General features: G+C 48.1%; 1 protein-coding gene across 2 annotated transcripts; it reads right to left on the bottom strand.

Moving 5' to 3' along the window:
* Nucleotides 1-494: 494 nt before the first annotated feature.
* fosl2 (FOS-like antigen 2) lies at nucleotides 495-27,396 on the bottom strand. 2 transcript variants are annotated; one of them, XM_002938419.5, is made up of 5 exons: nucleotides 27,205-27,396; nucleotides 25,472-25,628; nucleotides 7,998-8,252; nucleotides 7,339-7,446; nucleotides 847-6,796 (listed from the first exon to the last, which is right to left on the bottom strand). In XM_002938419.5, the coding sequence occupies exons 2-5, from the start codon at nucleotides 25,580-25,582 to the stop codon at nucleotides 6,320-6,322; spliced, it is 951 nt and encodes a 316-aa protein (XP_002938465.1). In that variant the 5' UTR covers nucleotides 25,583-25,628; nucleotides 27,205-27,396; the 3' UTR covers nucleotides 847-6,319. The 2 variants fall into 2 exon arrangements, with proteins under 2 accessions (XP_031757901.1, XP_002938465.1); XM_031902041.1 differs by lacking the exons at nucleotides 25,472-25,628; nucleotides 27,205-27,396 and adding an exon at nucleotides 11,424-11,684 and having other exon boundaries at nucleotides 495-6,796.

The following is a 27,396-nucleotide window of genomic DNA, read 5'->3' as shown; positions in this document are numbered from 1 at the left end:
ATCTGTATAACAGAGCATTCTGTCACAGTGGCACAGATCCTATCTGATCCCCCCATTGTAAGCAGCAGTCCTGCCCTGCTTTATGGCTGAGATTCTAGCTATCTGTATAACAGAGCATTCTGTCACAGTGGCACAGATCCTATCTGATCCCCCCATTGTAAGCAGCAGTCCTGCCCTGCTTTATGGCTGAGATTCTAGTTATCTGTATAACAGAGCATTCTGTCACAGTGGCACAGATCCTAATGTAAAAAAAGACAATCACGACTGAAGTTTATTTTTAAAATACATTTTATTTTAGATAAATAAAGAAAAAAAAAAAGACAAAAAAAACACAACATAAACATCAACTAAGGTGTAAGCGACAATATCAGCCAAGTAATTCCAATCGTTACAGATTTCTGATTCTAGTGTATGCAAGTGTTGCCCCCCGACCCCCCCCCCCCCCCCGGTGAGGGCAAAGCCAGGGGGTAACAGGACACAGACCTCTTTTATATAAATCAAAAAAAAAAAAAAAGAATCTAAGAAACAGGCGCTACTAATGTCATTTACCAACCGGAGAGTATAAAATATATACACACACAATAAAGCTGGCACTTGGGTAGAACCGCGCACCGACCTGCAGTAAATATTCTGGTTCCCTGAAGGCACCGCGGCCCCCGGCGCAAAGGGCAGGAACCCCCCCCCCCCCCACGGTTTCACTTCCACTCGTGTCATTGGTCGCCCCTCGCTCATTCCCTTTCCAACAACTGGGCCCGGCGGAACCGCCTCGGTGACTTTATGTCACACGTTGGATTCAAGCGAGGCCACAAGCGCCATTTGGGGGCGCCATTTGCAGTATTTGCTTTCTTACGGTAAGAATTAATAGGAAGCTTTGCCAGCAAAGTCAATGTTAGCGTCGGTATCAGTCAACCCTTAATGGGTCTGTTCAGCTTTAAGTATATTATAGAACAGGGGTCCTCAAGCTTTTTAAACAGGGGGGGCCAGTTCACGGTCCCTCAGACTGTTGGGGGGCCGGACTATAGTTAGTCTTCAACTATCTAGGACACTGTTACACGACGTACTGGGGCTCCAGGGCCACGCTGAGGCAGACCGGTAGTAGCCAGGGGTGAGGATGCAGTGTGGGCGGGGGGCAGGGTTGGACTGGTGGGCCCCGGCTCTAGTGGGCCCCGGTGGCCCAGACCCGACCCTTGCTGGCGCTCCCCCTGCCCGACTGCTCCTCCTCTGATGTGTTAAATGTACATGCTCGGGGGAGGACGTCGGGTGGGGGGCCCTGCGAGGGGGGTTAGGGGGGCCCCTGTGGGAGGCAGGTTGGTTAGGGGATGCGGCTGGCGGGGGCACATGCAGGGTCCCTGGGGCGAGAGCCACGGTGGGCCCTTCACCCCCCAGTCCAACCCAGGTAAATGACCTTGGGAGGCCGTAGGCCATAGTTTGAGGACCCCTGTTATAGAATATCCAATTCTAAGCAACTTTTCAATTGGTCTTTATTATTAATTATTTATCGCTTTTGAACTGCCTTCTTCTAACTGGAAGCTTTCAAACGGGAAGGGGGTCACTGACCCCGGCAACCAAAAAAACTATTGCTCTGCGAGGCTCTAGTTTTATTGTTACTTTTCATAACTTCTTTTTCTATTCAGCTCCTCTCCTATTCATCTACCGGCCTCTCATTCAAACCACCCCCCCCTCTGTTGCTAAGGTAATTTGGAACCTAGCAACCAGATAGCTGCTCAAATGCTAAACTTAAGAGCTGCTGAACAGAAAATGGATAAAAGAATAGAAATAACAAAGACCAATTGCAAATTGTCTGAAAGACCACAACAAAGGGGAGTTATATTCAATTAAGGGGACATTTCTGCACGGGGGTAGATACGGTATTAATAAAAAAGCTATGGCTGTTTAGGGACAATATGGAGTAGTGTAATACTTTGCGGGGTTCCCAGTGATGCTAAGCCCCCCCCCAAAAAAAGGCAGCTGAAGGTTCCCGCCCCCTATGAAAGCACCAGGTTCTACGGATTCCTGGAAGAACATTCTGCGGATACATTAATAACAGGGACTGCTAGGTTGGGGGGTTGAAGTTACCCCCAAGTTACCAGCATTCTGAATCTCAGGGTCTCGGGGGGTGTGGCCGCCATATTACATCACATGACAAGTTGGGCCTCCATTTTGGTCCCCGGCCGACGGCTTCCCATTGTACTAAGTGCGCGAGAATACTGAGAAATACACCATAAATCACTATTGTAGCGGAGGGATCATTACACAGAGACCTAAGGAAACGAATGACAATGTATATCGTAATGCTAAAAAAAATACCCCCATCAGCCACCGGGGGGCCCCCTAGAGCCCCGCCCGGCTGTACATCAAGAATAAACCCCCAAACATGTAAACATATCATAATAAATAAGGAATAAAATTAAAAAGCTCCCAAAATACACAAAAACCATTGATGTTTTTTTTCTTTTCTCTTTTGAAAATAGTGAAATCGACTGAACTCTTGGAATTGTGGATTATTATAATAAATAGGTTGTTTTAGTTTTATGTTTTTCACCGCTGGGGGAGGAGACAGAGAGACACTTGGGGGGGGGGGGAACAAAAAGGATTTTTAAGACCATTCGGAGCCATAGTTGCTCCCATAGCAGATCCTGGGGGGGGTCCCAGTTCAAAAATACGACAATAAACTGGTGTAAGTGGTGAGAATATTGGCTATTAACTCTTTGGTTTCCTCCCTGGGTGCAACACTGCTGGTGGGTGGGATTAGGACTAGTTACCCTTTATTCCAGATCATAAAATACTCAGTGATCTGCTACAAAGGTAACAAAGCTTCGTCTTGATAGATATGGCTTTTAAAATGTAATATATTTATCTGAGTCTATAATTTGTGGTTGTACTTGCCCTTTATTGGCTTCCCTTCCATAACCAGACACCGTATAAGACTTGAGTTTCTTCTATGTCAACTGATCTTTTCTTTTCGTTATACAGTTAATGCAGATGTGAAAAGGAAAGCTTTCAAGAATCTTGAACCCAGCTTCTTAAAGGACAAGTTAACCCCCAAAAATATTTTTTTTTCTTTTATCAGGCAAAAGATGATATTTTGGGTTGACTTGTCCTTTAAACCCAAGGGTCTGCTACAAACCATCCAGACGCAGTTTTTGTAAACAACTAACACAAGTACCTTGGCATTAGCTCCTCAACCCACCCTGCCCACGGATCTATGGCTTAGGGGCCCCAGCAAACACCCCTACACTTCGCAGCAGGATTTAGGGAAAATATAAATATATATATTGTTTTTTTAAACGGGGTAAATTGACGATTGAAAGATATAAAAGATTGTTATTTTCATTTCTAAAAAAATCTTTCATGATAACATTTATTATGTTATAGAATGTACTATCCCTAGCAACTTTGCAATTGGTCTTCATTTTTTATTTATTATTGTTATTTATAATATTTTATTTATAATTATTTGTCTTTGTTGTAACTTTGTATCCCTTACCTTTTTATTTAGTCCCTCTTCTATTCATATTCCAGCCTCTCATTCACGCCACTGCCTGGTTGCTAAGGTAAACAAGACCCTAGCAACCAGATAGCTGCCAAATAATATTTATTTATAATTATTTGTCTTTGTTGTAACTTTGTATCCCTTATCTTTTTATTTAGTCCCTCTTCTATTCATATTCCAGCCTCTCATTCATGCCACTGCCTGGTTGCTAAGGTAAACAAGACCCTAGCAACCAGATAGCTGCCAAATAAAATTTTATTTATAATTATTTGTCTTTGTTGTAACTTTGTATCCCTTATCTTTTTATTTAGTCCCTCTTCTATTCATATTCCAGCCTCTCATTCATGCCGCTGCCTGGTTGCTAATGTAAACAAGACCCTAGCAACCAGATAGCTGCTGAACTAAATGCTAAATAACTGTAAAACTACAGCAGATAAAAAATGAAGACCAATTGCAAATTGTCTCAGAATATCACTGTCTACATCATAATAAAAGTTAATTTCATAGCCCCCGCATCTGTATTCATATGATTATAACAAATCACCAATAGATTTAGGGGATACCTAGCACCTTTTGAAGTGTTTTTTCAGTTTTACTAGGGATGTAATACTATGGGTTTCTCACATATAAGAAACAGATTTTTATTTTTTTTTCCTACTGCGTCCGCATCAAATAGCAAAAATTCAGTATAAAGCAGAGACACAAATTGTCTGTAATTGTTCAGCAGGGTCAGAAATCTCCCAATATCAAATGGTGACCCCCCAACAGATAATCACTACCCCCCAAAATCATTACGGAGACAATGGGAACTCAACAAATATTAAAAAATATAAATATATATTGGGTTGTTCACCTTTAAATTAACATTTAGTATGCTGTACAGAGACACTTTGCAGTTGGTCTTCCTTTTTTATGATGGGTGGTTTTTGAATTATTAAGCTTTTGTTTGGCAGCTCTACAGTTTGAAAATTTAACAGCTATCTTGTTGCTAGGGTTCGAATTACCCTAGCAACCGAGCAGGCATGTGTGTAAGCCATTAGAATATGAACAGGAAAGGGGCGGAATAGAAAGATAAGTAATAAACTATAACAATAACAAAATTGGACCCTTGTAGAGCAACAGATTTTTGGCTTCTGGGGTTCTAGAGTGGCAAATAATTCAAAAACAATTAAAAAAATGAGGACCAATTGAAAAATTGCTAGGAATAGGCCATTCTATAACGTACCAAAAGTTAATTTGAAGGTGAACCTCCCCTTTATATTTCAAATTGTTTGTCTTTAACAAATGATTGTTTGTCCTTTCCCCATCCCCCAAATACATTACGGAGACAATGGCAACTCAACAAATTGTTATTCTCATTGGAAATTAACGGCGACTCGTCGGACTCATCTGGGCTCAGTGACGGGTACAAACTCGGGAATGATATACCCAATGGCTGCTCAGATAACAAAGAGGAAAAGGAATAAAGAAAAGCTTTGAATGAAGAACCAATAAAAGGAAGCTTAGCAAGAACCTTTGTGCCAATCAGTGCCAATTAGTGCCAATTATGTGCTTCGTTTAAAGGTCAAGTGACCCTGAACGTGTATTACAGTGATGGGCGACTATCCCCACTGTGCGTCTGGCACTCATTTGTGCATAAATGTAGATGGGGGGGGGGGCTCCTACGTGACAAAAGCCTCTTTTTGTTAGTTTCTGGGGTCCCTGTTACGGTAATTAGCCATTGGTGGGGACTCCATCACTTGGATCATATCTAATGGTTCGCCCTGAAGTGGGGGGTACATAGCGGCTACCCATCTCGCTACATGGTTACATTCTACCGGCACCGTCCCTTTATAGACCTGTATCCACTCATTAAATAAGATCTGAAGCTCTTTCTTTTTGCTTATTATTCTGCCCCCCCGCCCCACCGACCCGTTGGAATAACACATTCTACGACTTATTGCATTGTGCTTAGTAACATAAAAAGGCATCTGAAGACCCTAAAGTCTTATGTGCATAATCCCGTCAGCTCCGGGGCACTCGGGGGGGTAACCAGCCCCGGCACGGGGAACCCAAAAACAAAAAAAAAGTAGAAGAACTGGTCACGACACCACGAATTCCGCGCGTCTAATGGAACAGAATTCACTGGACCGCGGCGGAGAGAGAATCCGTTCTATCCCTCTATGGCTTGTCGAGCGTATTTGCGTCGTTGCAAAAGGTTCTGAACTCCGAATCCAAAAGGCACGAGGGGCGATGACATATTGCCAACAATATTTTTTTCTTTGCCCATATCCAAAAAGTTGAGAGTTTCAGGGAATCTGCCCCAAAAGCGGTCTTTGGCACTGTATAAGCTCCGTACCCGTTGGAGTGTAGCCGCCATTTGTGAAGCCATCTTCTCAACCGACCAACGTGATTTGGCAAAAGGCCGACGGGATGGTGTTCATGTTGGGAAATGCAAGTTTCACAATTGAAAAACAAAAACACAATAATAAATTCGGTACCTTCATCCAGTGAAGAATAACCCCCCCCCTCTCTATAAGAAGAGGCGATTCCATTAAAGTGCCCTCAGAACAATGAAAATCAATCCTCTACCACAAAGACTGGATGAAATGTCTTGGGTACCCCGATGAATGAGAAAGGATTCAAAACATGAGGTTGGTATCTGTATGAAGGAATGCAAGCTTGATCGTCAGCTCTGCGGCCGAGCAGATCCCAGGCCACGTTGGAGCGCGGTATCCAGTTTAAACGTTGAACTTGTTCTGAAAATACAATCATACTCTTGGTAGGGAAGATCCCGCCCAACCAGCCGGTTCCCTTTTTGTTCCTTAAGAAGTTCTACAGTGATGGTTACAAAGCCAGGAGGGTGGGCGAGTTCAACGAATCGGACGATTGGTCGCCGCTGCTGCTGCTCCGACGGTGGGCTTTGGAACAAGATTCCGAAGGGGAGGTTGAAGAATCTTGGTCCAGGACACTTGGGTAGGTGAAGACAAGGTTGGAGGTGTTGGGGGTGGAGGGGGGCGTCGATGACATAACGACGGGAGTGTTGAGCGGCTCCTCGTTGAAGAAACCTCCGGCGATGTTGATTGGTTTTATGACGGAGCGTTGGGTGACTTTGGTCGTTGCAATGACTTCCTCGACCGGCTCCTGCTTGATAACGACCTTCACGGGCCGGACGATCTGGGGGGCGTTGGTCCGGTCATCGGTGCTGATCTTGCACATCGGCGAGTGGGCGACAAGCATGAACTCCAACTTATCCTTCTCCTTCTGCAGGTCGGCAATCTCTTTCTGTAACCCGGACTTCTCCTGCTCCAGCTTCTCCGTCTCCTGGAACGGAAGTCATTCGGTTAGGGGGGATTTGGGGTGCTTATTTGTGCCCCTGGAACTATAGCAGGGTGACTGTTACCCCAATGTTTCTATATATCTGTAACCTTGTTATGGGCTAAGGGGGCCCAGCCTGAAGGCCAGTTAGGGGGGGATTTGGGGTGAGTGCTTATTTGTGCCCTGGGTACCCCTGGAACTATAGCGGGGTGACTGTTACCCCAATGTTTCTATATATCTGTAACCTTGTTATGGGCTAAGGGGGCCCAGCCTGAAGGCCAGTTAGGGGGGGATTTGGGGTGAGTGCTTATTTGTGCCCTGGGTACCCCTGGAACTATAGTGGGGTGACTGTTACCCCAATGTTTCTATATATCTGTAACCTTGTTATGGGCTAAGGGGGCCCAGCCTGAAGGCCAGTTAGGGGGGGATTTGGGGTTAGTGCTTATTTGTGCCCTGGGTACCCCTGGAACTATAGCAGGGTGACCGTTACCCCAATGTTTCTCCGAGTGAATCGTATCAATAAACACGGACAGGAAGTGAATACGTACGGCCTGCAGTTTATCTGTCAGTTCTCGCCGCCTGTTGCGACATTTCGCTGCCGCCAGTTTGTTCCGCTCCCTCCGGACTCTCCGTTTCTCCTCTTCCTCAGGTGAGAGCTGTCGGAAGACATAAAACAAACAAACACAAGTGTAACAATTTGTGCTTTTGTGGTTTGGAAATGACCATAAAGAGAAGTGAGGATCGTTGGACGCACAGGAAGTTGCGGTGGGAGGGAGAGTTGGGCAAGAGCGGGGGGGGGGGGGTAAAGAGACACCAGTGGTGACGGCGCCTTCTGTGGTCACATCAGGGACATTGCACAACTTTTCAACAATATTTCTTTTGTTTTCTGAAGCCAGTGTTTCTTTTAAATTACAAAATAAAATTTGATTTTAAAGGGAAATTTACCCACCAAACACCTTTTCCAATTTAAATTCATTTTTTTTTTAGTTTTCATGATATTAGCAGTTTTATTCGGCTAATATCATGCATTTGGAACTGTAATCTGTGCTACAGCCGGCGCTGCTCTCCTTCCCCCGGCTCCGTTCAATGATTTCACTATGATAGAAGGTCGGAGGGTACAGCACTGAGTATGAGGGATACCGGTCGGTTCCGGTTGTGGGAAAGACACTGGAAATCAAGGGGAAGTGTAACCTGCCGACGGAATTACCTGCTCGTCTCTTCTCCTCCTGCCGGCCGTGGTGCCGATGGTTTTGATGACGCCCGGTCTCTGCAGAGCCGAGTGACCCGTGACTGAAGCCAAGTTGGGCACCGAGTGGCTGTAAGGATGGGAGCGGCCATAGGGGTTGGACATGGAGGTGATGACAGTCGGTTGCACCATCCACTGAAGGTCTTGGCTGGTAGTGATGGCGTTGACGGTGGGGATGAAGGCACTGCTGGATCCTGGCATATCTGTCCTGAATTTCTGTGGGCAGAGAAATAATGGAGTCAGGGGACACAGAGATAAACCAGAGCAACACGGGCCGAGGAACAGATTTGTCTTGTTGTTTTATAGCTCTGTGTGCAGAGAAGGGAAGGGAGTCTGTGACTCGAGCAGTGGGCGGGACTAGGACTCTAATGGCATCTTACAGGGGAGGGGCAGGGAGTCTGTAAGTCTAGCAGTGGGTTAATATGCTCATAATCTATTTTCTGCAGTGATATTACTGGCATGTCTAGGGTCAATGTGTTATAAGCTATTTTATGCAGTTATCTTACTGGTATATCTGGGGTTAATATATTGGCTGCAGTGATTTTACCGACATGTCTTGGGTTAATATATATAATCTTCTGTCCAATAAAGCAGCCTGCTGTTCTCCAGTATTGAAATACAACCCTCCTCCTAAATGGAATAACCTGATATAAAGTGTCTCTGCCCTTAGCCCAGAGGCAGGGTCCCACAAACACTCTCGCCCGTGACTGCACCCCCTATAAGACAGTCTAGCAAACCACAGGGAGGGCCTGGTGTCTCCGCGGTGTCTAGACGCCGATTGTGGCGCACACCCTGGGTTAGATCACGGCTCCCCCACCTGGCGCTACACGGAGGTACCGTCTGACAGTGACAGCAGAAGGTTTTGCCCTGGGGTAGAACAGACCTAGAAAATGGAATGTGTGTCTGGGCCACAGACCTGGCCCCTGCCAGATTCCAATCAGCTCTGGAACAGGAATTAACCCTTTCTATAGCCTAGAATTCCACCTGGAGCTGCTGATTATTATCCTTTATTTATTTAGAGTAGACATTGTCTGAAGGATTACAGAGATTATACATCATTGCCATCAGTCCCTGCCCCAGTGAGCTTACAATCTAAGGTCCCTATCACATTCCCATCAGCCCCTGCCCCAGTGATCTTACAATCTAAGGTCCCTATCACATTCCCATCAGCCCCTGCCCCAGCGAGCTTACAATCTAAGGTCCCTATCACATTCCCATCAGTCCCTGCCCCAGTGAGCTTACAATCTAAGGTCCCTATCACATTCCCATCAGTCCCTGCCCCAGTGAGCTTACAATCTAAGGTCCCTATCCCATTCCCATCAGTCCTAGCCCCAGTGAGCTTACAATCTAAGGTCCCTATCCCATTCCCATCAGTCCCTGCCCCAGTGAGCTTACAATCTAAGGTCCCTATCACATTCCCATCAGTCCTAGCCCCAGTGAGCTTACAATCTAAGGTCCCTATCACATTCCCATCAGTCCCTGCCCCAGTGAGCTTACAATCTAAGGTCCCTATCCCATTCCCATCAGTCCCTGCCCCAGTGAGCTTACAATCTAAGGTCCCTATCACATTCCCATCAGCCCCTGCCCCAGTGAGCTTACAATCTAAGGTCCCTATCACATTCCCATCAGTCCCTGCCCCAGTGAGCTTACAATCTAAGGTCCCTATCACATTCCCATCAGCCCCTGCCCCAGTGAGCTTACAATCTAAGGTCCCTATCACATTCCCATCAGTCCCTGCCCCAGTGAGCTTACAATCTAAGGTCCCTATCACGTTCCCATCAGCCCCTGCCCCAGTGAGCTTACAATCTAAGGTCCCTATCACATTCCCATCAGTCCCTGCCCCAGTGAGCTTACAATCTAAGGTCCCTATCACATTCCCATCAGTCCCTGCCCCAGTGAGCTTACAATCTAAGGTCCCTATCACATTCCCATCAGTCCCTGCCCCAGTGAGCTTACAATCTAAGGTCCCTATCACATTCCCATCAGTCCTAGCCCCAGTGAGCTTACAATCTAAGGTCCCTATCACATTCCCATCAGTCCTAGCCCCAGTGAGCTTACAATCTAAGGTCCCTATCACATTCCCATCAGTCCTAGCCCCAGTGAGCTTACAATCTAAGGTCCCTATCACATTCCCATCAGTTCCTGCCCCAGTTGAGCTTACAATCTATGTTCCCTACCACATTCTTATTAGTCCCCACCAGAGGTAAAGCCAACTGGGTCATGCAGGGAACACCAAGCAGTTCTCTTTCACAAGGTGGGTGTAGGCAGTTGTAGTTCTGCCGGAGCCTGTGCTCACTCTAAGCCAATAGCGGACTGGCCGGCTGGAAATCAGGAGCTGACATTACACCCAGTGACAGACAAAGGCAGGGCTGAGATCCGCAAACAAAGCGCCCGACGTCTGAACTGGAAAGACGTCACTGGGAGCAGGAATGTTCTGCTAGTCCCTGGGCCCCGGGAACGAGCCATAATATTCCCAAACTGAGCAAGGTCCTATATACACACAGCAGCCAGATATACTTATGTAAAGGTTAACTTTGCCTTTACTTGGTAAGTTGGGGTTTTTAAATAATTTGCTTTAAACTCATCTGTCAGCATCCAAACTGGGGCCCTAGGCAACTATCCTATCCATCTGTCCATAGCAACCAGATATCAGTCAAACTTCCAGCCTGGCCTGTAACTAAATACAGTTGTACAATATCATTGCCTACATGAGGGTTGTCCATCTGGGGGACCCCCAGGCCAACTGTGCCCCCCCCCCCAGACTGCTTAACAGCCCCACTTGACCTTTTTCGATGGCATCATGACTGTATTACGTAGTATATATATCACTCTAGAAGCTGCTTGTTTGGTATATTTCCCCTTTAAATGATTCCACTGCCAGTTTCTGGCCCGGGGAGATATCCTGTATACTATTTGGATAAAAATGGGGAGCAAACTGGTCGCCTTAGTGGGCGCAGCTCTCAGCCAAATACCCAGTGTCAGGCCCATTATTACTATAACGCTTGGTGGGCCAACCTGCAACCCTCCAGCTGTTATTGACTCCCAGCAGCCTCTGACATCCGGTTCTCTGAACCTTAGTACAACACCAGCCCTAATACAAAGTGTTATTGCCCCCCTGGCTTTATTATACCCCCTGCCCAACAGATACAGCTTCCGCTTGCCTTACTATACACACTACTCCACAGTTACACCCAGTTCCAGGAAAGAGAGGAATTAGGGCGACTGCGGCTCCTTTACTCCCCCTCCTCCTACAAGTGGAGCTGCTGGGCAAAGTGCAGTTAATTACACGGAGTAGGTTCGTTAGTGGGGGGTAAGTAAAGGAAGGTAGAGCGGTCCAACCAGATGCCGGATAAACTATAAGAGGTACATAAATACCACGATACTCACTGAGCCTCCGCACACCGGCCACTCCTGCTGCTTCTCCCTGTCTGACAGCTGAGCCCCAGGTGAGGTGGGCGGAGTTTGGGTAAGTGCCACCCAATGTAAGAAGCAGCTGCTACCTGCACTCTCGCTCCCTCTGTCCCATTGTTGCACTCACTATCAAAGCTCAGGTGTGGTGCTTAACCCATGCACTGCTGCGCAGATAGGCACTGGCAGGTAGCTAAGGGCACAGGCTCTGGCTGTGTTATACAGATAGCTAGAATCTCAGCCATAAAGCAGGGCAGGACTGCTGCTTACAATGGGGGGATCAGATAGGATCTGTGCCACTGTGACAGAATGCTCTGTTATACAGATAGCTAGAATCTCAGCCATAAAGCAGGGCAGGACTGCTGCTTACAATGGGGGGGATCAGATAGGATCTGTGCCACTGTGACAGAATGCTCTGTTATACAGATAGCTAGAATCTTAGCCACAAAGCAGGGCAGGACTGCTGCTTACAATGGGGGGGATAGGATCTGTGCCACTGTGACAGAATGCTCTTTTATACAGATAGCTAGAATCTCAGCCATAAAGCAGGGCAGGACTGCTGCTTACAATGGGGGGATCAGATAGGATCGGTGCCACTGTGACAGAATGCTCTGTTATACAGATAGCTAGAATCTCAGCCATAAAGCAGGGCAGGACTGCTGCTTACAATGGGGGGATCAGATAGGATCTGTGCCACTGTGACAGAATGCTCTGTTATACAGATAGCTAGAATCTCAGCCATAAAGCAGGGCAGGACTGCTGCTTACAATGGGGGATCAGATAGGATCTGTGCCACTGTGACAGAATGCTCTGTTATACAGATAGCTAGAATCTCAGCCATAAAGCAGGGCAGGACTGCTGCTTACAATGGGGGGATCAGATAGGATCTGTGCCACTGTGACAGAATGCTCTGTTATACAGATAGCTAGAATCTCAGCCATAAAGCAGGGCAGGACTGCTGCTTACAATGGGGGATCAGATAGGATCTGTGCCACTGTGACAGAATGCTCTGTTATACAGATAGCTAGAATCTCAGCCATAAAGCAGGGCAGGACTGCTGCTTACAATGGGGGGATCAGATAGGATCTGTGCCACTGTGACAGAATGCTCTGTTATACAGATAGCTAGAATCTCAGCCATAAAGCAGGGCAGGACTGCTGCTTACAATGGGGGGGATCAGATAGGATCTGTGCCACTGTGACAGAATGCTCTGTTATACAGATAGCTAGAATCTCAGCCATAAAGCAGGGCAGGACTGCTGCTTACAATGGGGGGATCAGATAGGATCTGTGCCACTGTGACAGAATGCTCTGTTATACAGATAGCTAGAATCTCAGCCATAAAGCAGGGCAGGACTGCTGCTTACAATGGGGGGATCAGATAGGATCTGTGCCACTGTGACAGAATGCTCTGTTATACAGATAGCTAGAATCTCAGCCATAAAGCAGGGCAGGACTGCTGCTTACAATGGGGGGATCAGATAGGATCTGTGCCACTGTGACAGAATGCTCTGTTATACAGATAGCTAGAATCTCAGCCATAAAGCAGGGCAGGACTGCTGCTTACAATGGGGGGGATCAGATAGGATCTGTGCCACTGTGACAGAATGCTCTGTTATACAGATAGCTAGAATCTCAGCCATAAAGCAGGGCAGGACTGCTGCTTACAATGGGGGGATCAGATAGGATCTGTGCCACTGTGACAGAATGCTCTGTTATACAGATAGCTAGAATCTCAGCCATAAAGCAGGGCAGGACTGCTGCTTACAATGGGGGGATCAGATAGGATCTGTGCCACTGTGACAGAATGCTCTGTTATACAGATAGCTAGAATCTCAGCCATAAAGCAGGGCAGGACTGCTCCTTACAATGGGGGGGATCAGATAGGATCTGTGCCACTGTGACAGAATGCTCTGTTATACAGATAGCTAGAATCTCAGCCATAAAGCAGGGCAGGACTGCTGCTTACAATGGGGGGATCAGATAGGATCTGTGCCACTGTGACAGAATGCTCTGTTATACAGATAGCTAGAATCTCAGCCATAAAGCAGGGTGGATGGATTGTATATGTCCAGTGGCAGTTTTATTAGAGCCTTACACTAGGAGGACAGGTGTAGCGAAGCTGCTTCCCTGCCCACACATTCCCACTTCTGATGAAGCTGCCTGTATCCGGGCAGGTGTGCAAAGCAGTTTCCCAATAGCCCCAAGGACTCGGGTCCCTGAGGTGTAGGTGCAGATTACAGGGATTAAAGGAACATGGTACTGACCAATCAGGCTTCATCTGGCTTTTCCTGCTCAGTGAACCCAGGTCCTCCCCCACCTTGGGGCTGCTTTGCTCAACATTCCCATGGATGGGACCCTACGCCCACTAGAGGCTCCGCCACAGGCAGAAACAGCTTTTGGGGTTCCTTTTAGCCTGCCTTTTATAGGGGGGTCCCTTCATACACAGAACATACCAATAGTGAGAGTGGGGGGGGGAGCAAAGTGTTTAGTCACTGGTACAGGGGTCCCTTCATACACAGAACATACCAATAGTGAGAGTGGGGGGGAGCAAAGTGTTTAGTCACTGGTACAGGGGTCCCTTCATACACAGAACATACCAATAGTGAGAGGGGGGGGAGCAAAGTGTTTAGTCACTGGTACAGGGGTCCCTTCATACACAGAACATACCAATAGTGAGAGTGGGGGGGGAGCAAAGTGTTTAGTCACTGGTACAGGGGTCCCTTCATACACAGAACATACCAATAGTGAGAGTGGGGGGGAGCAAAGTGTTTAGTCACTGGTACAGGGGTCCCTTCATACACAGAACATACCAATAGTGAGAGTGGGGGGGGGAGCAAAGTGTTTAGTCACTGGTACAGGGGTCCCTTCATACACAGAACATACCAATAGTGAGAGTGGGGGGGAGCAAAGTGTTTAGTCACTGGTACAGGGGTCCCTTCATACACAGAACATACCAATAGTGAGAGTGGGGGGAGCAAATTGTTTAGTCACTGGTACAGGGGTCCCTTCATACACAGAACATACCAATAGTGAGAGTGGGGGGGGGGAGCAAAGTGTTTAGTCACTGGTACAGGGGTCCCTTCATACACAGAACATACCAATAGTGAGAGTGGGGGGGAGCAAAGTGTTTAGTCACTGGTACAGGGGTCCCTTCATACACAGAACATACCAATAGTGAGAGTGGGGGGGGAGCAAAGTGTTTAGTCACTGGTACAGGGGTCCCTTCATACACAGAACATACCAATAGTGAGAGTGGGGGGGGAGCAAAATGTTTAGTCACTGGTACAGGGGTCCCTTCATACACAGAACATACCAATAGTGAGAGTGGGGGGGAGCAAAGTGTTTAGTCACTGGTACAGGGGTCCCTTCATACACAGAACATACCAATAGTGAGAGTGGGGGGGGGAGCAAAGTGTTTAGTCACTGGTACAGGGGTCCCTTCATACACAGAACATACCAATAGTGAGAGTGGGGGGGGAGCAAAGTGTTTAGTCACTGGTACAGGGGTCCCTTCATACACAGAACATACCAATAGTGAGAGTGGGGGGGGGGGAGCAAAGTGTTTAGTCACTGGTACAGGGGTCCCTTCATACACAGAACATACCAATAGTGAGAGTGGGGGGGGGGCAAAGTGTTTAGTCACTGTACAGGGGTCCCTTCATACACAGAACATACCAATAGTGAGAGTGGGGGGGGGGAGCAAAGTGTTTAGTCACTGGTACAGAGGTCCCTTCATACACAGAACATACCAATAGTGAGAGTGGGGGGGAGCAAAGTGTTTAGTCACTGGTACGGGGTCCCTTCATACACAGAACATACCAATAGTGAGAGTGGGGGGGGAGCAAAAGTGTTTAGTCACTGGTACAGGGGTCCCTTCATACACAGAACATACCAATAGTGAGAGTGGGGGGGGGAGCAAAGTGTTTAGTCACTGGTACAGGGGTCCCTTCATACACAGAACATACCAATAGTGAGAGTGGGGGGGGGAGCAAAGTGTTTAGTCACTGGTACAGGGGTCCCTTCATACACAGAACATACCAATAGTGAGAGTGGGGGGGGGAGCAAAGTGTTTAGTCACTGGTACAGAGGTCCCTTCATACACAGAACATACCAATAGTGAGAGTGGGGGGGGAGCAAAGTGTTTAGTCACTGGTACAGGGGTCCCTTCATACACAGAACATACCAATAGTGAGAGTGGGGGGGGGAGCAAAGTGTTTAGTCACTGGTACAGGGGTCCCCTTCATACACAGAACATACCAATAGTGAGAGTGGGGGGGGAGCAAAGTGTTTAGTCACTGGTACAGAGGTCCCTTCATACACAGAACATACCAATAGTGAGAGTGGGGGGGGAGCAAAGTGTTTAGTCACTGGTACAGGGGTCCCTTCATACACAGAACATACCAATAGTGAGAGTGGGGGGGGGAGCAAAGTGTTTAGTCACTGGTACAGGGGTCCCTTCATACACAGAACATACCAATAGTGAGAGTGGGGGGGGGGGGGAGCAAAGTGTTTAGTCACTGGTACAGATGATGTAACCCCCGAGGCGCTGACTCAGCCCTCAGCAATGCACCCTGGCATTTATTATATCTCAATGGATGGGAACAGGCGTTTCCAAAAAGCCCAAATCCCATCCCTTGGCTCCCACTCGTCCCAGTGCTTACTGGAAGTCACACAATCCCAGGAACCTACCCCCCCCCTCCCCCCACCATGGGCCACAGGGGGCAGCAGAGAGCCTTCTGGGAAGGGTGCCCTTTACTTCTGGGAAATCTCTCTTGATGTTTGGAATGTAACCCCCCCAGCCATTGGCCGGCGCAATAAAACTGGACCAAAAAATGAATTGACTTCCCCGGGAAGCGTTTAAGGGCCCCCCCGAGAGATTTATTTTATAGCAATCCCCCCCCCCCAAAATGTTCAGCAGAGAAATTCCCAGGTTGGATAATGGGGTTGAGCAACTGCTTCCTTTCTGGGAACATTGTAACAGCAGCCTCCATGGAATCTGAGCAATGTGGCAGAAATATGTGAAGGTGGTGGGAGGAAGAGTTAACCCCGCGCCCCCTGGATTGTGTCATACCAGGGATGGTTATAACCCTATAACAGCCAGAGGCGTATATGGCATTCCAATGGCTTACAGGGGATGCTGGGAGTTTTGGGGACACAAGGGGCAATTTCTGACTTGCTGGACTCCAACAACCTTCTGCCAACATAGTGCTGAGGGCTGTAGTTCAGCAACATCTGCAAGGCCAGAGGGTGCTCGTTCCCTGACAAGGTTAATGGCTCCTGAAAAACTGACCAAACTGGGGGTTAATAAGGGTTAGGGTGTATATAAGTGACCATAAAGGGTTAATAAAGGGTTAGGGTATATACAAGTGACCATAAAGGGTTAATCAGCAGCTGTAAGGACACTGGGTGTGAGTCTCATCACTTCCAAAATTCCTTTTCAACAAGCTCCAACCTGCTCTATTGGCCCAGCCCAGCCTGCTTTAACACTTCGGACGCCGAAGGGCGTCATAACTTGCTTGCCAATACACTGATAAAGAAAGGATTAAAGGGGATATACACCCCCCAAAATTATCTTCCCAATAACCATTCATTATTTTGTTCCTTTTGTTTTAAAGTTGTGTGTAAACATCATTGCTATTAAAAGCTGAGTCTGACCGGCTGTTTATATTCTCTGTGCTACTGGTTCTGTATCAGGAGTCAGAACCAGCAGTGCAGGGAAGGGAAAGGGACAGACACAGTGACAGTTACACATAACTATAAACCCAGTGAGAATGAGGAATGAATGGATATTGGGGAGTTGTATCAGGAGTCAGAACCAGCAGTGCAGAGAAGGGAAAGGGACAGACACAGTGACAGTTACACATAACTATAAACCCAGTGAGAATGAGGGATGAATGGGTATTGGGGAGTTGTATCAGGAGTCAGAACCAGCAGTGCAGGGAAGGGAAAGGGACAGACACAGTGACAGTTACACATAACTATAAACCCAGTGAGAATGAGGGATGAATGGGTATTGGGGAGTTGTATCAGGAGTCAGAACCAGCAGTGCAGGGAAGGGAAAGGGACAGACACAGTGACAGTTACACATAACTATAAACCCAGTGAGAATGAGGAATTAATGGATATTGGGGAGTTGTATCAGGAGTCAGAACCAGCAGTGCAGGGAAGGGAAAGGGACAGACACAGTGACAGTTACACATAACTATAAACCCAGTGAGAATGAGGAATGAATGGATATTGGGGAGTTGTATCAGGAGTCAGAACCAACAGTGCAGAGAAGGGAAAGGGACAGACACAGTGACAGTTACACATAACTATAAACCCAGTGAGAATGAGGAATGAATGGATATTGGGGAGTTGTATCAGGAGTCAGAACCAGCAGTGCAGGGAAGGGAAAGGGACAGACACAGTGACAGTTACACATAACTATAAACCCAGTGAGAATGAGGAATGAATGGGTATTGGGGAGTTGTATCAGGAGTCAAAACCAGCAGTGCAGGGAAGGGAAAGGGACAGACACAGTGACAGTTACACATAACTATAAACCCAGTGAGAATGAGGGATGAATGGATTTTGGGGAGTTGCTGAGAATTATATTCTGTTTCATTAGGCAACATTATAATGTTGGGTTTATATCCCCTTTAGAGACTGAGTTTCTTGCTTCTCTCAGTATATAGGAGCCCTGTATGGGGCCAATTAATGTGACTAATCCCAGTGATACAAAGTGAAACCTCGATGTGAAAGGGAAACCAGTCTTTAAATAACGTGCGGCTTTGCATGTACCAAGAACATCCAGCGCCTGCTCTCTTCTTGTAAGGGGGGCCCCGTATTTATAGCATGTTCCTTCTCTCTACTGTATATCATATGGGGGCAATGACTATATTGTTATATTGTGTGCCCAGAACATTCCTGTCTGTATATTTGTATTTATACATATGGGTAGGGGGTGCCATAGTGTTTCCCTTAGACAGTACAGTATGGGGGTACAGCTTATTGTGTGCCCAGAACATTCCTTCTCTGTATATTTGTATTTATACATATGGGTAGGAGGTGCCATAGTGTTTCCCTTAGACAGTACAGTATGGGGGTACAGCTTATTGTGTGCCCAGAACATTCCTTCTCTGTATATTTGTATTTATACATATGGGTAGGGGGTGCCATAGTGTTTCCCTTAGACAGTACAGTATGGGGGTACAGCTTATTGTGTGCCCAGAACATTCCTGTCTGTATATTTGTATTTATACATATGGGTAGGGGGTGCCATAGTGTTTCCCTTAGACAGTACAGTATGGGGGTACAGCTTATTGTGTGCCCAGAACATACCTTCTCTGTATATTTGTATTTATACATATGGGTAGGAGCTGCCATACTGGTTACAGTTGGGGGGGGGGAGGGGTATAGAACACTGACAGGTGTAATTAGGAGGATAATGACCCAGTCCCGCATTGTTCGGGGCCTAATTCCTCGTCACTAAGTGAGAGAAGGTGTCGGTGTTGCCCGGAGTGGATCATTATGTCCCTAATGACTCGGGGTGGGGGACCTCTCTGCATTCCTTCCCTGTATATGTTTCTATTTATACTCATGGGTGGGAACTGCCATATTCCTTTGGCCTCACAGAGAGGTGCACCCTGTTCTCCCGTGTGTGGGTGCCGCACCCTGCCCTGTGACAGGCGGGGAGAATTGGGCAATTACAGAGAACACTGTCAGCCGAGGTGAGAGCGGCCTCAGGACCAAAACAAGTGAGAAATGTACCATGTGACCCAGTAATGGGCAGGGGCCACTCTGTAGAACAGAGACAAGGCGGCTGCAGGGAAAGCACCAGGGTTACAGCAGGTTATTCATTTAAACTAATAGTACAGCCCATAGCACTGTCACTGCCTAACAAGGTCCAATGAGACCAGTACCAGTACCATAGCGCCCTGAGAGATAAATAAATATATAATAGTGATGGGCCGGACCAGAACCTGGGGGGTGGGGGTAGGTTCAGGGCAGCATCCAAACATCTTACAAGGGTCAGGGGCAAGTTTGGGCCGAACTCTACCAGTGACCTTACTACACTTCCCTTCCACCTCCACTTGTTCGTATTTATAGACTTGCACCTGCATGCCCCGCCCCTTTAGTGAGAAAAGATCAAAAATGGCTGCTCAGTCGAAGGGGGACAAACATAACCCACCAAGAGCTTGTACCATTCTATCTATTCCCCTGTATTATTCTATCCAATCTCATGTATCAGTGTAACCATTCTCCCGTCCATTAACCTGCATCATTATATCCTATATTCTGTAACATTCTATCCATTCTTTAGTACCATTATATCAATATTCCTGTACCATTCTATCCATTCTGTCCATTCTTCTGTACCATTCTATCCATTCTCCTGTACCATTCCATCCATTCTCCTGTACCATTCTATCCATTCTCCTGTACCATTCTATCCATTCTCCTGTACCATTCTATCCATTCTCTAGTACCATTCTATCCATTCTCCTGTACCATTCTATCCATTCTCCTGTACCATTCTATCCATTCTCTAGTACCATTCTATCCACTCTCCAGTACCATTCTATCCATTCTCCTGTACCATTCTATCCATTCTCTAGTACCATTCTATCCACTCTCCAGTACCATTCTATCCATTCTCCTGTACCATTCTATCCATTCTCTAGTACCATTCTATCCACTCTCCTGTACCATTCTATCCACTCTCCTGTACCATTCTATCCACTCTCCTGTACCATTCTATCCACTCTCCTGTACCATTCTATCCATTCTCATGTATCAGTACCATGGTAACAATTAATTCATTTTACAATCCTGGGATTTAAGTCCTGGTCTGTTCACCGCCCTCTTAGAAGTGGAAAAACAACAGCGCAGCCTTATAGGAGCCAAATCCCTTACAAACTGAAGGAGAAACCAAAAAACACACATTAAAGTCCCTACACAGGCCCCTCCCCTTTTGCCAAGCTGGGCAGGGAGGTTAGTGGCTACCATGTCTGGCAACTTGACTTACTGTCCCTCTTTCTCTGGCGGTGACTGCCAACCAGGAGAAGTCAAGCAGCTGCCAAACTCTGTAGCCACCAACCAGGCTGGGCAGCTCTGTCCGGGGGCAATTGGGCAGAGGGGTATTGGGCATACAGCTAACAAGAAACATTGCCCCAGCTTAGAGCGTTAGAGAGGGAGTACAAGCAAACAGTAGTGCAGTAAAGGTGAAGACACACTGAGCTACTTAGTAGCAGCTACTAAACACCAGAAAATCCCCTGCCATAGACAATACTGAGAGTCTGCTAAACACACGTAGAGACAATTATCAGTAAATGATCAGCACTGTCTGTTTTAGTAGCCGCGTCAAGTAGCTGCTACTAGTAGCTCTGTGTGTCTTCACCCTTAAGCACTTCATGGCAGTGGTATCTCTATTAATAGTCCCATCACTCTTTATTCACTTTTTAGGGTGAAGACACACAGAGCTACTTAGTAGCAGCTACTTGTCGCGGCTACTAAAACAGACAGTGCTGATCATTTACTGATAATTGTCTCTACGTGTGTTTAGCAGGGGCAATTCTCAGGGGATTTTCTGGTGTTTAGTAGCTGCTACTAAGTAGCTCAGTGTGTCTTCACCCTTACACGGGTAAGTTTCCCCAGTCAATGGACTACAACTCCCAGTCACCCCAGAACCACAATGAAACTCCCAGTCTTTTGATGATAATCCAGCACCATAAATAGTTAAACAGACATTCCCTTTAGCCCAGTTCCCAGGGCAGCCCAGTAGGGGTCAGTATTGCGCCTTGCCCCACACGTGCTGGGAGTCCTGCCAGTTAGCGAGGCCTGCGTGTCAGGCAGCATGAACATAACCAGTCTGGGCCGCTGCCCTTTCCAGTAATAAGTGGATCAGTTGGCAGAACTCAATGTCTGCAGCTCAGCCCTCACTGACATCATCCTGTTGAATTTCCCACATTCTGCCATTCCCTCACTGGGACCTGCAAATGCCCCCAATGCCCCCAGCCGTTACCATCCGGCCACTAAAGGGGCTCAGTACAGAGGAACTATACACTATAAAATGAATTCCTTTACATAAATCAGAAATGCCCAGCCTGTAACCCTTTAGCTGCCAGAGGGTGCTGGGAGTTGTACCCTAAGAACAACTGTAGGCAATACCAATACACGAATTACAGTCGCCATCTTGTCCTACGTTTTTCTATCTTATTCCAGTGTCGCCGCCCCATGGGGGGGAAATCATCCTTAGGCGCACAATGGGTTAATAGTCTCAACCCTTCCACCTTGTAGAGTGTAAGCTCTTTTGGGCAGGGCTCCCTTCCCCTCTTGTATCGGTTACTGATTGCTTTATATGTTACTCCTTGTAGAGTGTAAGCTCTTTTGGGCAGGGCTCCCTTCCCCTCTTGTATCGGTTATTGATTGCTTTATATGTTACTCCTTGTAGAGTGTAAGCTCTTTTGGGCAGGGCTCCCTTCCCCTCTTGTATCGGTTATTGATTGCTTTATATGTTACTCCTTGTAGAGTGTAAGCTCTTTTGGGCAGGGCTCCCTTCCCTCTTGTATCGGTTATTGATTGCTTTATATGTTACTCCTTGTAGAGTGTAAGCTCTTTTGGGCAGGGCTCTCTTCCCCTCCTGTATCGGTTACTGATTGCTTTATATGTTACTCCTTGTAGAGTGTAAGCTCTTTGGGGCAGGGCTCCCTTCCCCTCCTGTATCGGTTACTGATTGCTTTATATGTTACTCCTTGTAGAGTGTAAGCTCTTTTGGGCAGGGCTCCCTTCCCCTCCTGTATCGGTTAATGATTGCTTTATATGTTACTCCTTGTAGAGTGTAAGCTCTTTTGGGCAGGGCTCTCTTCCCCTCCTGTATCGGTTATTGATTGCTTTATATGTTACTCCTTGTAGAGTGTAAGCTCTTTTGGGCAGGGCTCTCTTCCCCTCTTGTATCGGTTACTGATTGCTTTATATGTTACTCCTTGTAGAGTGTAAGCTCTTTGGGGCAGGGCTCTCTTCCCCTCTTGTATCGGTTACTGATTGCTTTATATGTTACTCCTTGTAGAGTGTAAGCTCTTTGGGGCAGGGCTCTCTTCCCCTCTTGTATCGGTTACTGATTGCTTTATATGTTACTCCTTGTAGAGTGTAAGCTCTTTGGGGCAGGGCTCTCTTCCCCTCCTGTATCGGTTACTGATTGCTTTATATGTTACTCCTTGTAGAGTGTAAGCTCTTTTGGGCAGGGCTCCCTTCCCCTCTTGTATCGGTTACTGATTGCTTTATATGTTACTCCTTGTAGAGTGTAAGCTCTTTTGGGCAGGGCTCTCTTCCCCTCCTGTATTGGTTACTGATTGCTTTATATGTTACTCTGTATGCCCAATGTATGTAACCCACTTATTGTACAGCGCTGCGGGATATGTTGGCGCTTTATAAATAAATGTTAATAATAATAATACTGGGGGTTTATTGCAGGGGGCAGGTAATAAGCATAAGTAGGGTGAGCGGGGCAGGAGCAGTGGGGCGTTAATAGGTTAAAAGGAGGGGGATGAGTTATTAGATGGTAAGCTCATAGGAACAAGCTCCACCCACCACTGTCCAGATGGAACAGTCTTCACCTATCTGAACTCCTAGTGGAACATGCCGGCCCAAGTAACCCCGACAGGGAGGGCACCTTCAGGGCAGACACGGGCGGTTAATGAGTATAAGAAAAGAGATTACGGCAGATTCCAAGAGACATACATAACAACATGTCTGGCTGGGTAGATTGCAAGCTCACAGGACCAAGCTATTCCACCGTCTCCCTCTGGAGGGGATTCCTTTGTCTATACCCCCCCTGCTATGAGATGCAGTGGAACATGCCAGTCCCCACAGGGAGGGCACAGCACAAAGACAAGGGGCAGCCCCCAGCCGCGGTGCCTATCAGTACTGAGTACTACAAGGTGGGCAGGGTGTGGCGCCGGCACAGTGAACTTTACTGTTTGATTAAGCTGCTTCTAATCGATCAAACAAAGTACAGGGGGGGGGGGAGACCTCTTGGCTGGAGTTTAACCCACTCAGTGCCACAACAGGGTAAGTGCTACATTCCTATCCTACCCCTGGAACCCAAACTGCTTTATGCAACTACGATTCCCAGCATCCTCTGTGCAGAGAGGGAGGGGCTCGGGATATTCAGTTCGACCACTCACACGTCGCAATAAAACCGAATTGTGCAACATCCCCGATCCATAACCTGCTGTGATTTTCCTGCCTTTTCTCTCAATTGCAGCGGCGGCTGCCAGGAAATTTCGACATCACCCCGCCAGTTCTGACATAGCTGGCATGTGATTTATAAAGAGGGGGGGCTGTGTGCCAAGTGGCAGGAAACCTCGTCTGTGCCAAGCTGGAAACATGCTCTGGGCCCTAACGGGGGGCAACTTAGTAATTAGACCTCATAGTAACAAATTAGGGCTCCTCCTCAAGGGTAAAAAGTCTGAGGGTGATGCTTTGTACTAGAAATGTAATGTTCGGTAGTAATAAAACCGGCCACCGGGGGGAGCTCTTTCATAGGAAGTCTGTAGGTGCAACATCATTTTTACTCAGAGGAGCAAACGGAAAATTAAGGAAAAAAGAGAATTAACAAATCCTGCTTTGCTGAATATTTACTGATACAATCAGATCTGCCTGTATATTAGGATATCTATTAGGTGCTGAGACAACCTTATACAACCTCTCATAAAGCTACACAACACTTCATGGATCAGCAGGGAATGGGTTAAGGGATCTGGAATCATTTCCCAGGGTCCCCCATGTAATGTACACTCCACGCACACTGGGGATCCTGGGGTTAAATTCACCATGTGCTCTCGACACACTTCTACCCATGAATCATAGGGAGGTCACAGGGGACGGCGGCAGCCAATGACAGGCAGAGCATCTGACAGCTCAGAACCCAAGAACCAAATTCAAAAATGCAGAGTGTGAGCAGCTCGGGGAGAGGGGCTGGGAGGGGCCCTGGGTCCCCAGTGTTGTATGTAGGGGGGTTACTAAAGGGCACCCCATAGTATGTGTAGGCTAAACAGGCAGGGTACATAGAAACTGCACCCTAATACTGTACAATGTAGGTGGGGGGGCGGCAGTACAGGGGGCAGCGGGGAGTACAGGGGGCAGTACAGTGGGCAGAGGGCAGTACAGGGGGCAGTTCAGTGGGCAGTACAGAGGGCAGGGGGCAGCGGGGAGTACAGTGGGCAGAGGGCAGTACAGTGGGCAGAGGGCAGTACAGGGGGCAGTACAGAGGGAAGCGGGCAGTACAGAGGGCAGCGGGCAGTACAGGGGGCAGTACAGAGGGAAGCGGGCAGTACAGAGGGCAGCGGGCAGTACAGGGGGCAGTACAGAGGGCAGCGGGCAGCACAGCGGGCAGAGGGCAGTGGGCAGTACAGCGGGCAGAGGGCAGTACAGGGGGCAGCGGGCAGTACAGTGGGCAGTACAGGGGGCAGTACAGTGGGCAGTACAGGGGGCAGTACAGTGGGCAGTACAGGGGGCAGTACAGGGGGCAGTACAGGGGGCAGTACAGTGGGCAGTACAGTGGGCAGTACAGGGGGCAGTACAGTGGGCAGTACAGGGGGCAGTACAGCGGGCAGTACAGCGGGCAGTACAGGGGGCAGTACAGCGGGCAGTACAGCGGGCAGTACAGTGGGCAGTACAGTGGGCAGTACAGCGGGCAGTACAGGGGGCAGTACAGTTGGCAGTACAGGGGGCAGTACAGGGGGCAGTACAGGGGGCAGTACAGGGGGCAGTACAGTGGGCAGTACAGGGGGCAGTACAGTGGGCAGTACAGTGGGCAGTACAGTGGGCAGTACAGTGGGCAGTACAGGGGGCAGTACAGTGGGCAGTACAGCGGGCAGTACAGTGGGCAGTACAGGGGGCAGTAACACAAGATAAAGCAGACACAGGCATGTAATACAGAGGACAAAGGCAGGAATGTTCTGGGAGTGGGGAGGGAATACACAGGGAGAGGCAGAGATTACAGAAGGGGGGGGGCAAATGGGAAGGGAGAGTGACCCTCACCTGCAGGATGGAGGTAGATAAGGTGCTGCTGGGGTAACCCTCAGGCTGGGCTGGGGAGCTGCTGCTGCCACGGGAGGAGCTGTCGAAATTCCCTGGATAATCCTGGTACATGATCTGAGCTCTGAACTCACAGGGTGGGAGGCTGCCGGGGTCCAATCTTCAAAAAACACATACGGAAAGGCAATCAGACACTGGCACCCAATGTGTGCCCATATACCCACTGTACCCTGTGCCCATATACCCTCTGTACCCTGTGCCCATATACCCTCTGTACCCTGTGCCCATATACCCTCTGTACTGTGTGCCCATATACCCTCTATACTGTGTGCCCATATACCCTCTGTACCCTGTGCCCATATACCCTCTGTACCCTGTGCCCATATACCCTCTGTACTGTGTGCCCATATACCCTCTGTACTGTGTGCCCATATACCCTCTATACTGTGTGCCCATATACCCTCTGTACCCTGTGCCCATATACCCTCTGTACTGTGTGCCCATATACCCTCTGTACCCTGTGCCCATATACCCTCTGTACTGTGTGCCCATATACCCTCTGTACTGTGTGCCCATATACCCTCTGTACCCTGTGCCCATATACCCTCTGTACTGTGTGCCCATATACCCTCTGTACCCTGTGCCCATATACCCTGTGTACTCTGTGCCCATATACCCTCTATACTGTGTGCCCATATACCCTCTATACTGTGTGCCCACATACCCTCTGTACCCTGTGCCCATATACCCTCTGTACCCTGTGCCCATATACCCGCTGTACCCTGTGCCCATATACCCTCTGTACCCTGTGCCCATATACCCTCTATACTGTGTGCCCATATACCCTCTATACCGTGTGCCCATATACCCTCTGTACCCTGTGCCCATATACCCTCTATACTGTGTGCCCATATACCCTCTGTACCCTGTGCCCATATACCCTCTATACTGTGTGCCCATATACCCTCTATACCGTGTGCCCATATACCCTCTATACTGTGTGCCCATATACCCTCTATACTGTGTGCCCATATACCCACTATACTGTGTGCCCATATACCCTCTATACTGTGTGCCCATATACCCTCTGTACTGTGTGCCCATATACCCTCTATACTGTGTGCCATATACCCTCTATACTGTGTGCCCATATACCCAATGTACTGTGTGCCCATATACCCACTATACTGTGTGTCATATACCCTCTATACCCTCTCATATACCCACAATTTACCCATATACCCAGTGCAATGTGTGCGACTGTGCCCCCATACCCACTGTGCCTCCATACTCACTGTGCCCCCATACCCACTGTGCCTCCATACTCACTGTGCCCCCATACTCACTGTGCCCCCATACCCACTGTGCCCCCATACTCACTGTGCCCCCATACCCACTGTGCCTCCATACTCACTGTGCCCCCATACCCACTGTGCCCCCATACCCACTGTGCCTCCATACTCACTGTGCCCCCATACCCACTGTGCCTCCATACTCACTGTGCCCCCATACTCACTGTGCCCCCATACTCACTGTGCCCCCATACCCACTGTGCCCCCATACCCACTGTGCCCCCATACCCACTGTGCCCCCATACCCACTGTGCCATGTCTCCATATCCTACATTGGGACACTTCTCCATATAATTGCTTTCTGTCGGATCACCCCCCCACGCCGTATACCCGCTGATCCATAAGACATATACCCGCTGATACCCTGGCAAGAGATGCCCCCACCTTGTTAATCCAACTCAGCGGGCGCCCAGTGGGGCGAATAGATATAAAGTGCCAGGCCCGGCCCTGTAATCCAATGGGTGCTGTCAGTGCGATCTCTCTCCCATAGGGTGCTGGGTGCGCTGCCGGCTGTGCTGCCGATCCAAGTGTCCTGCCCCAGGTACTCTTAGTTATCCCGATTGTACAGCGCTAGGT

Source organism: Xenopus tropicalis, chromosome 5 (genome assembly GCF_000004195.4).
Source record: "Xenopus tropicalis strain Nigerian chromosome 5, UCB_Xtro_10.0, whole genome shotgun sequence".
NCBI lineage: Eukaryota > Metazoa > Chordata > Amphibia > Anura > Pipidae > Xenopus > Xenopus tropicalis.
Note: the sequence above shows the minus strand (reverse complement) of the source record. Positions and strands in the feature narration are given on the sequence as shown.

Excerpts from the sequence above, each read along its gene's own strand:
- fosl2 (XM_002938419.5), bottom strand. The coding sequence starts at position 25,582 with ATGTACCAGGATTATCCAGGGAATTTCGACAGCTCCTCCCGTGGCAGC. Across the intron at positions 7,447-7,997 it reads GGAGGAGAAGAGACGAGCAG|CTCTCACCTGAGGAAGAGGA; the intron begins GTAATTCCGTCG and ends GTCTTCCGACAG. Across the intron at positions 6,797-7,338 it reads TGACAGATAAACTGCAGGCC|GAGACGGAGAAGCTGGAGCA; the intron begins GTACGTATTCAC and ends CTTCCGTTCCAG.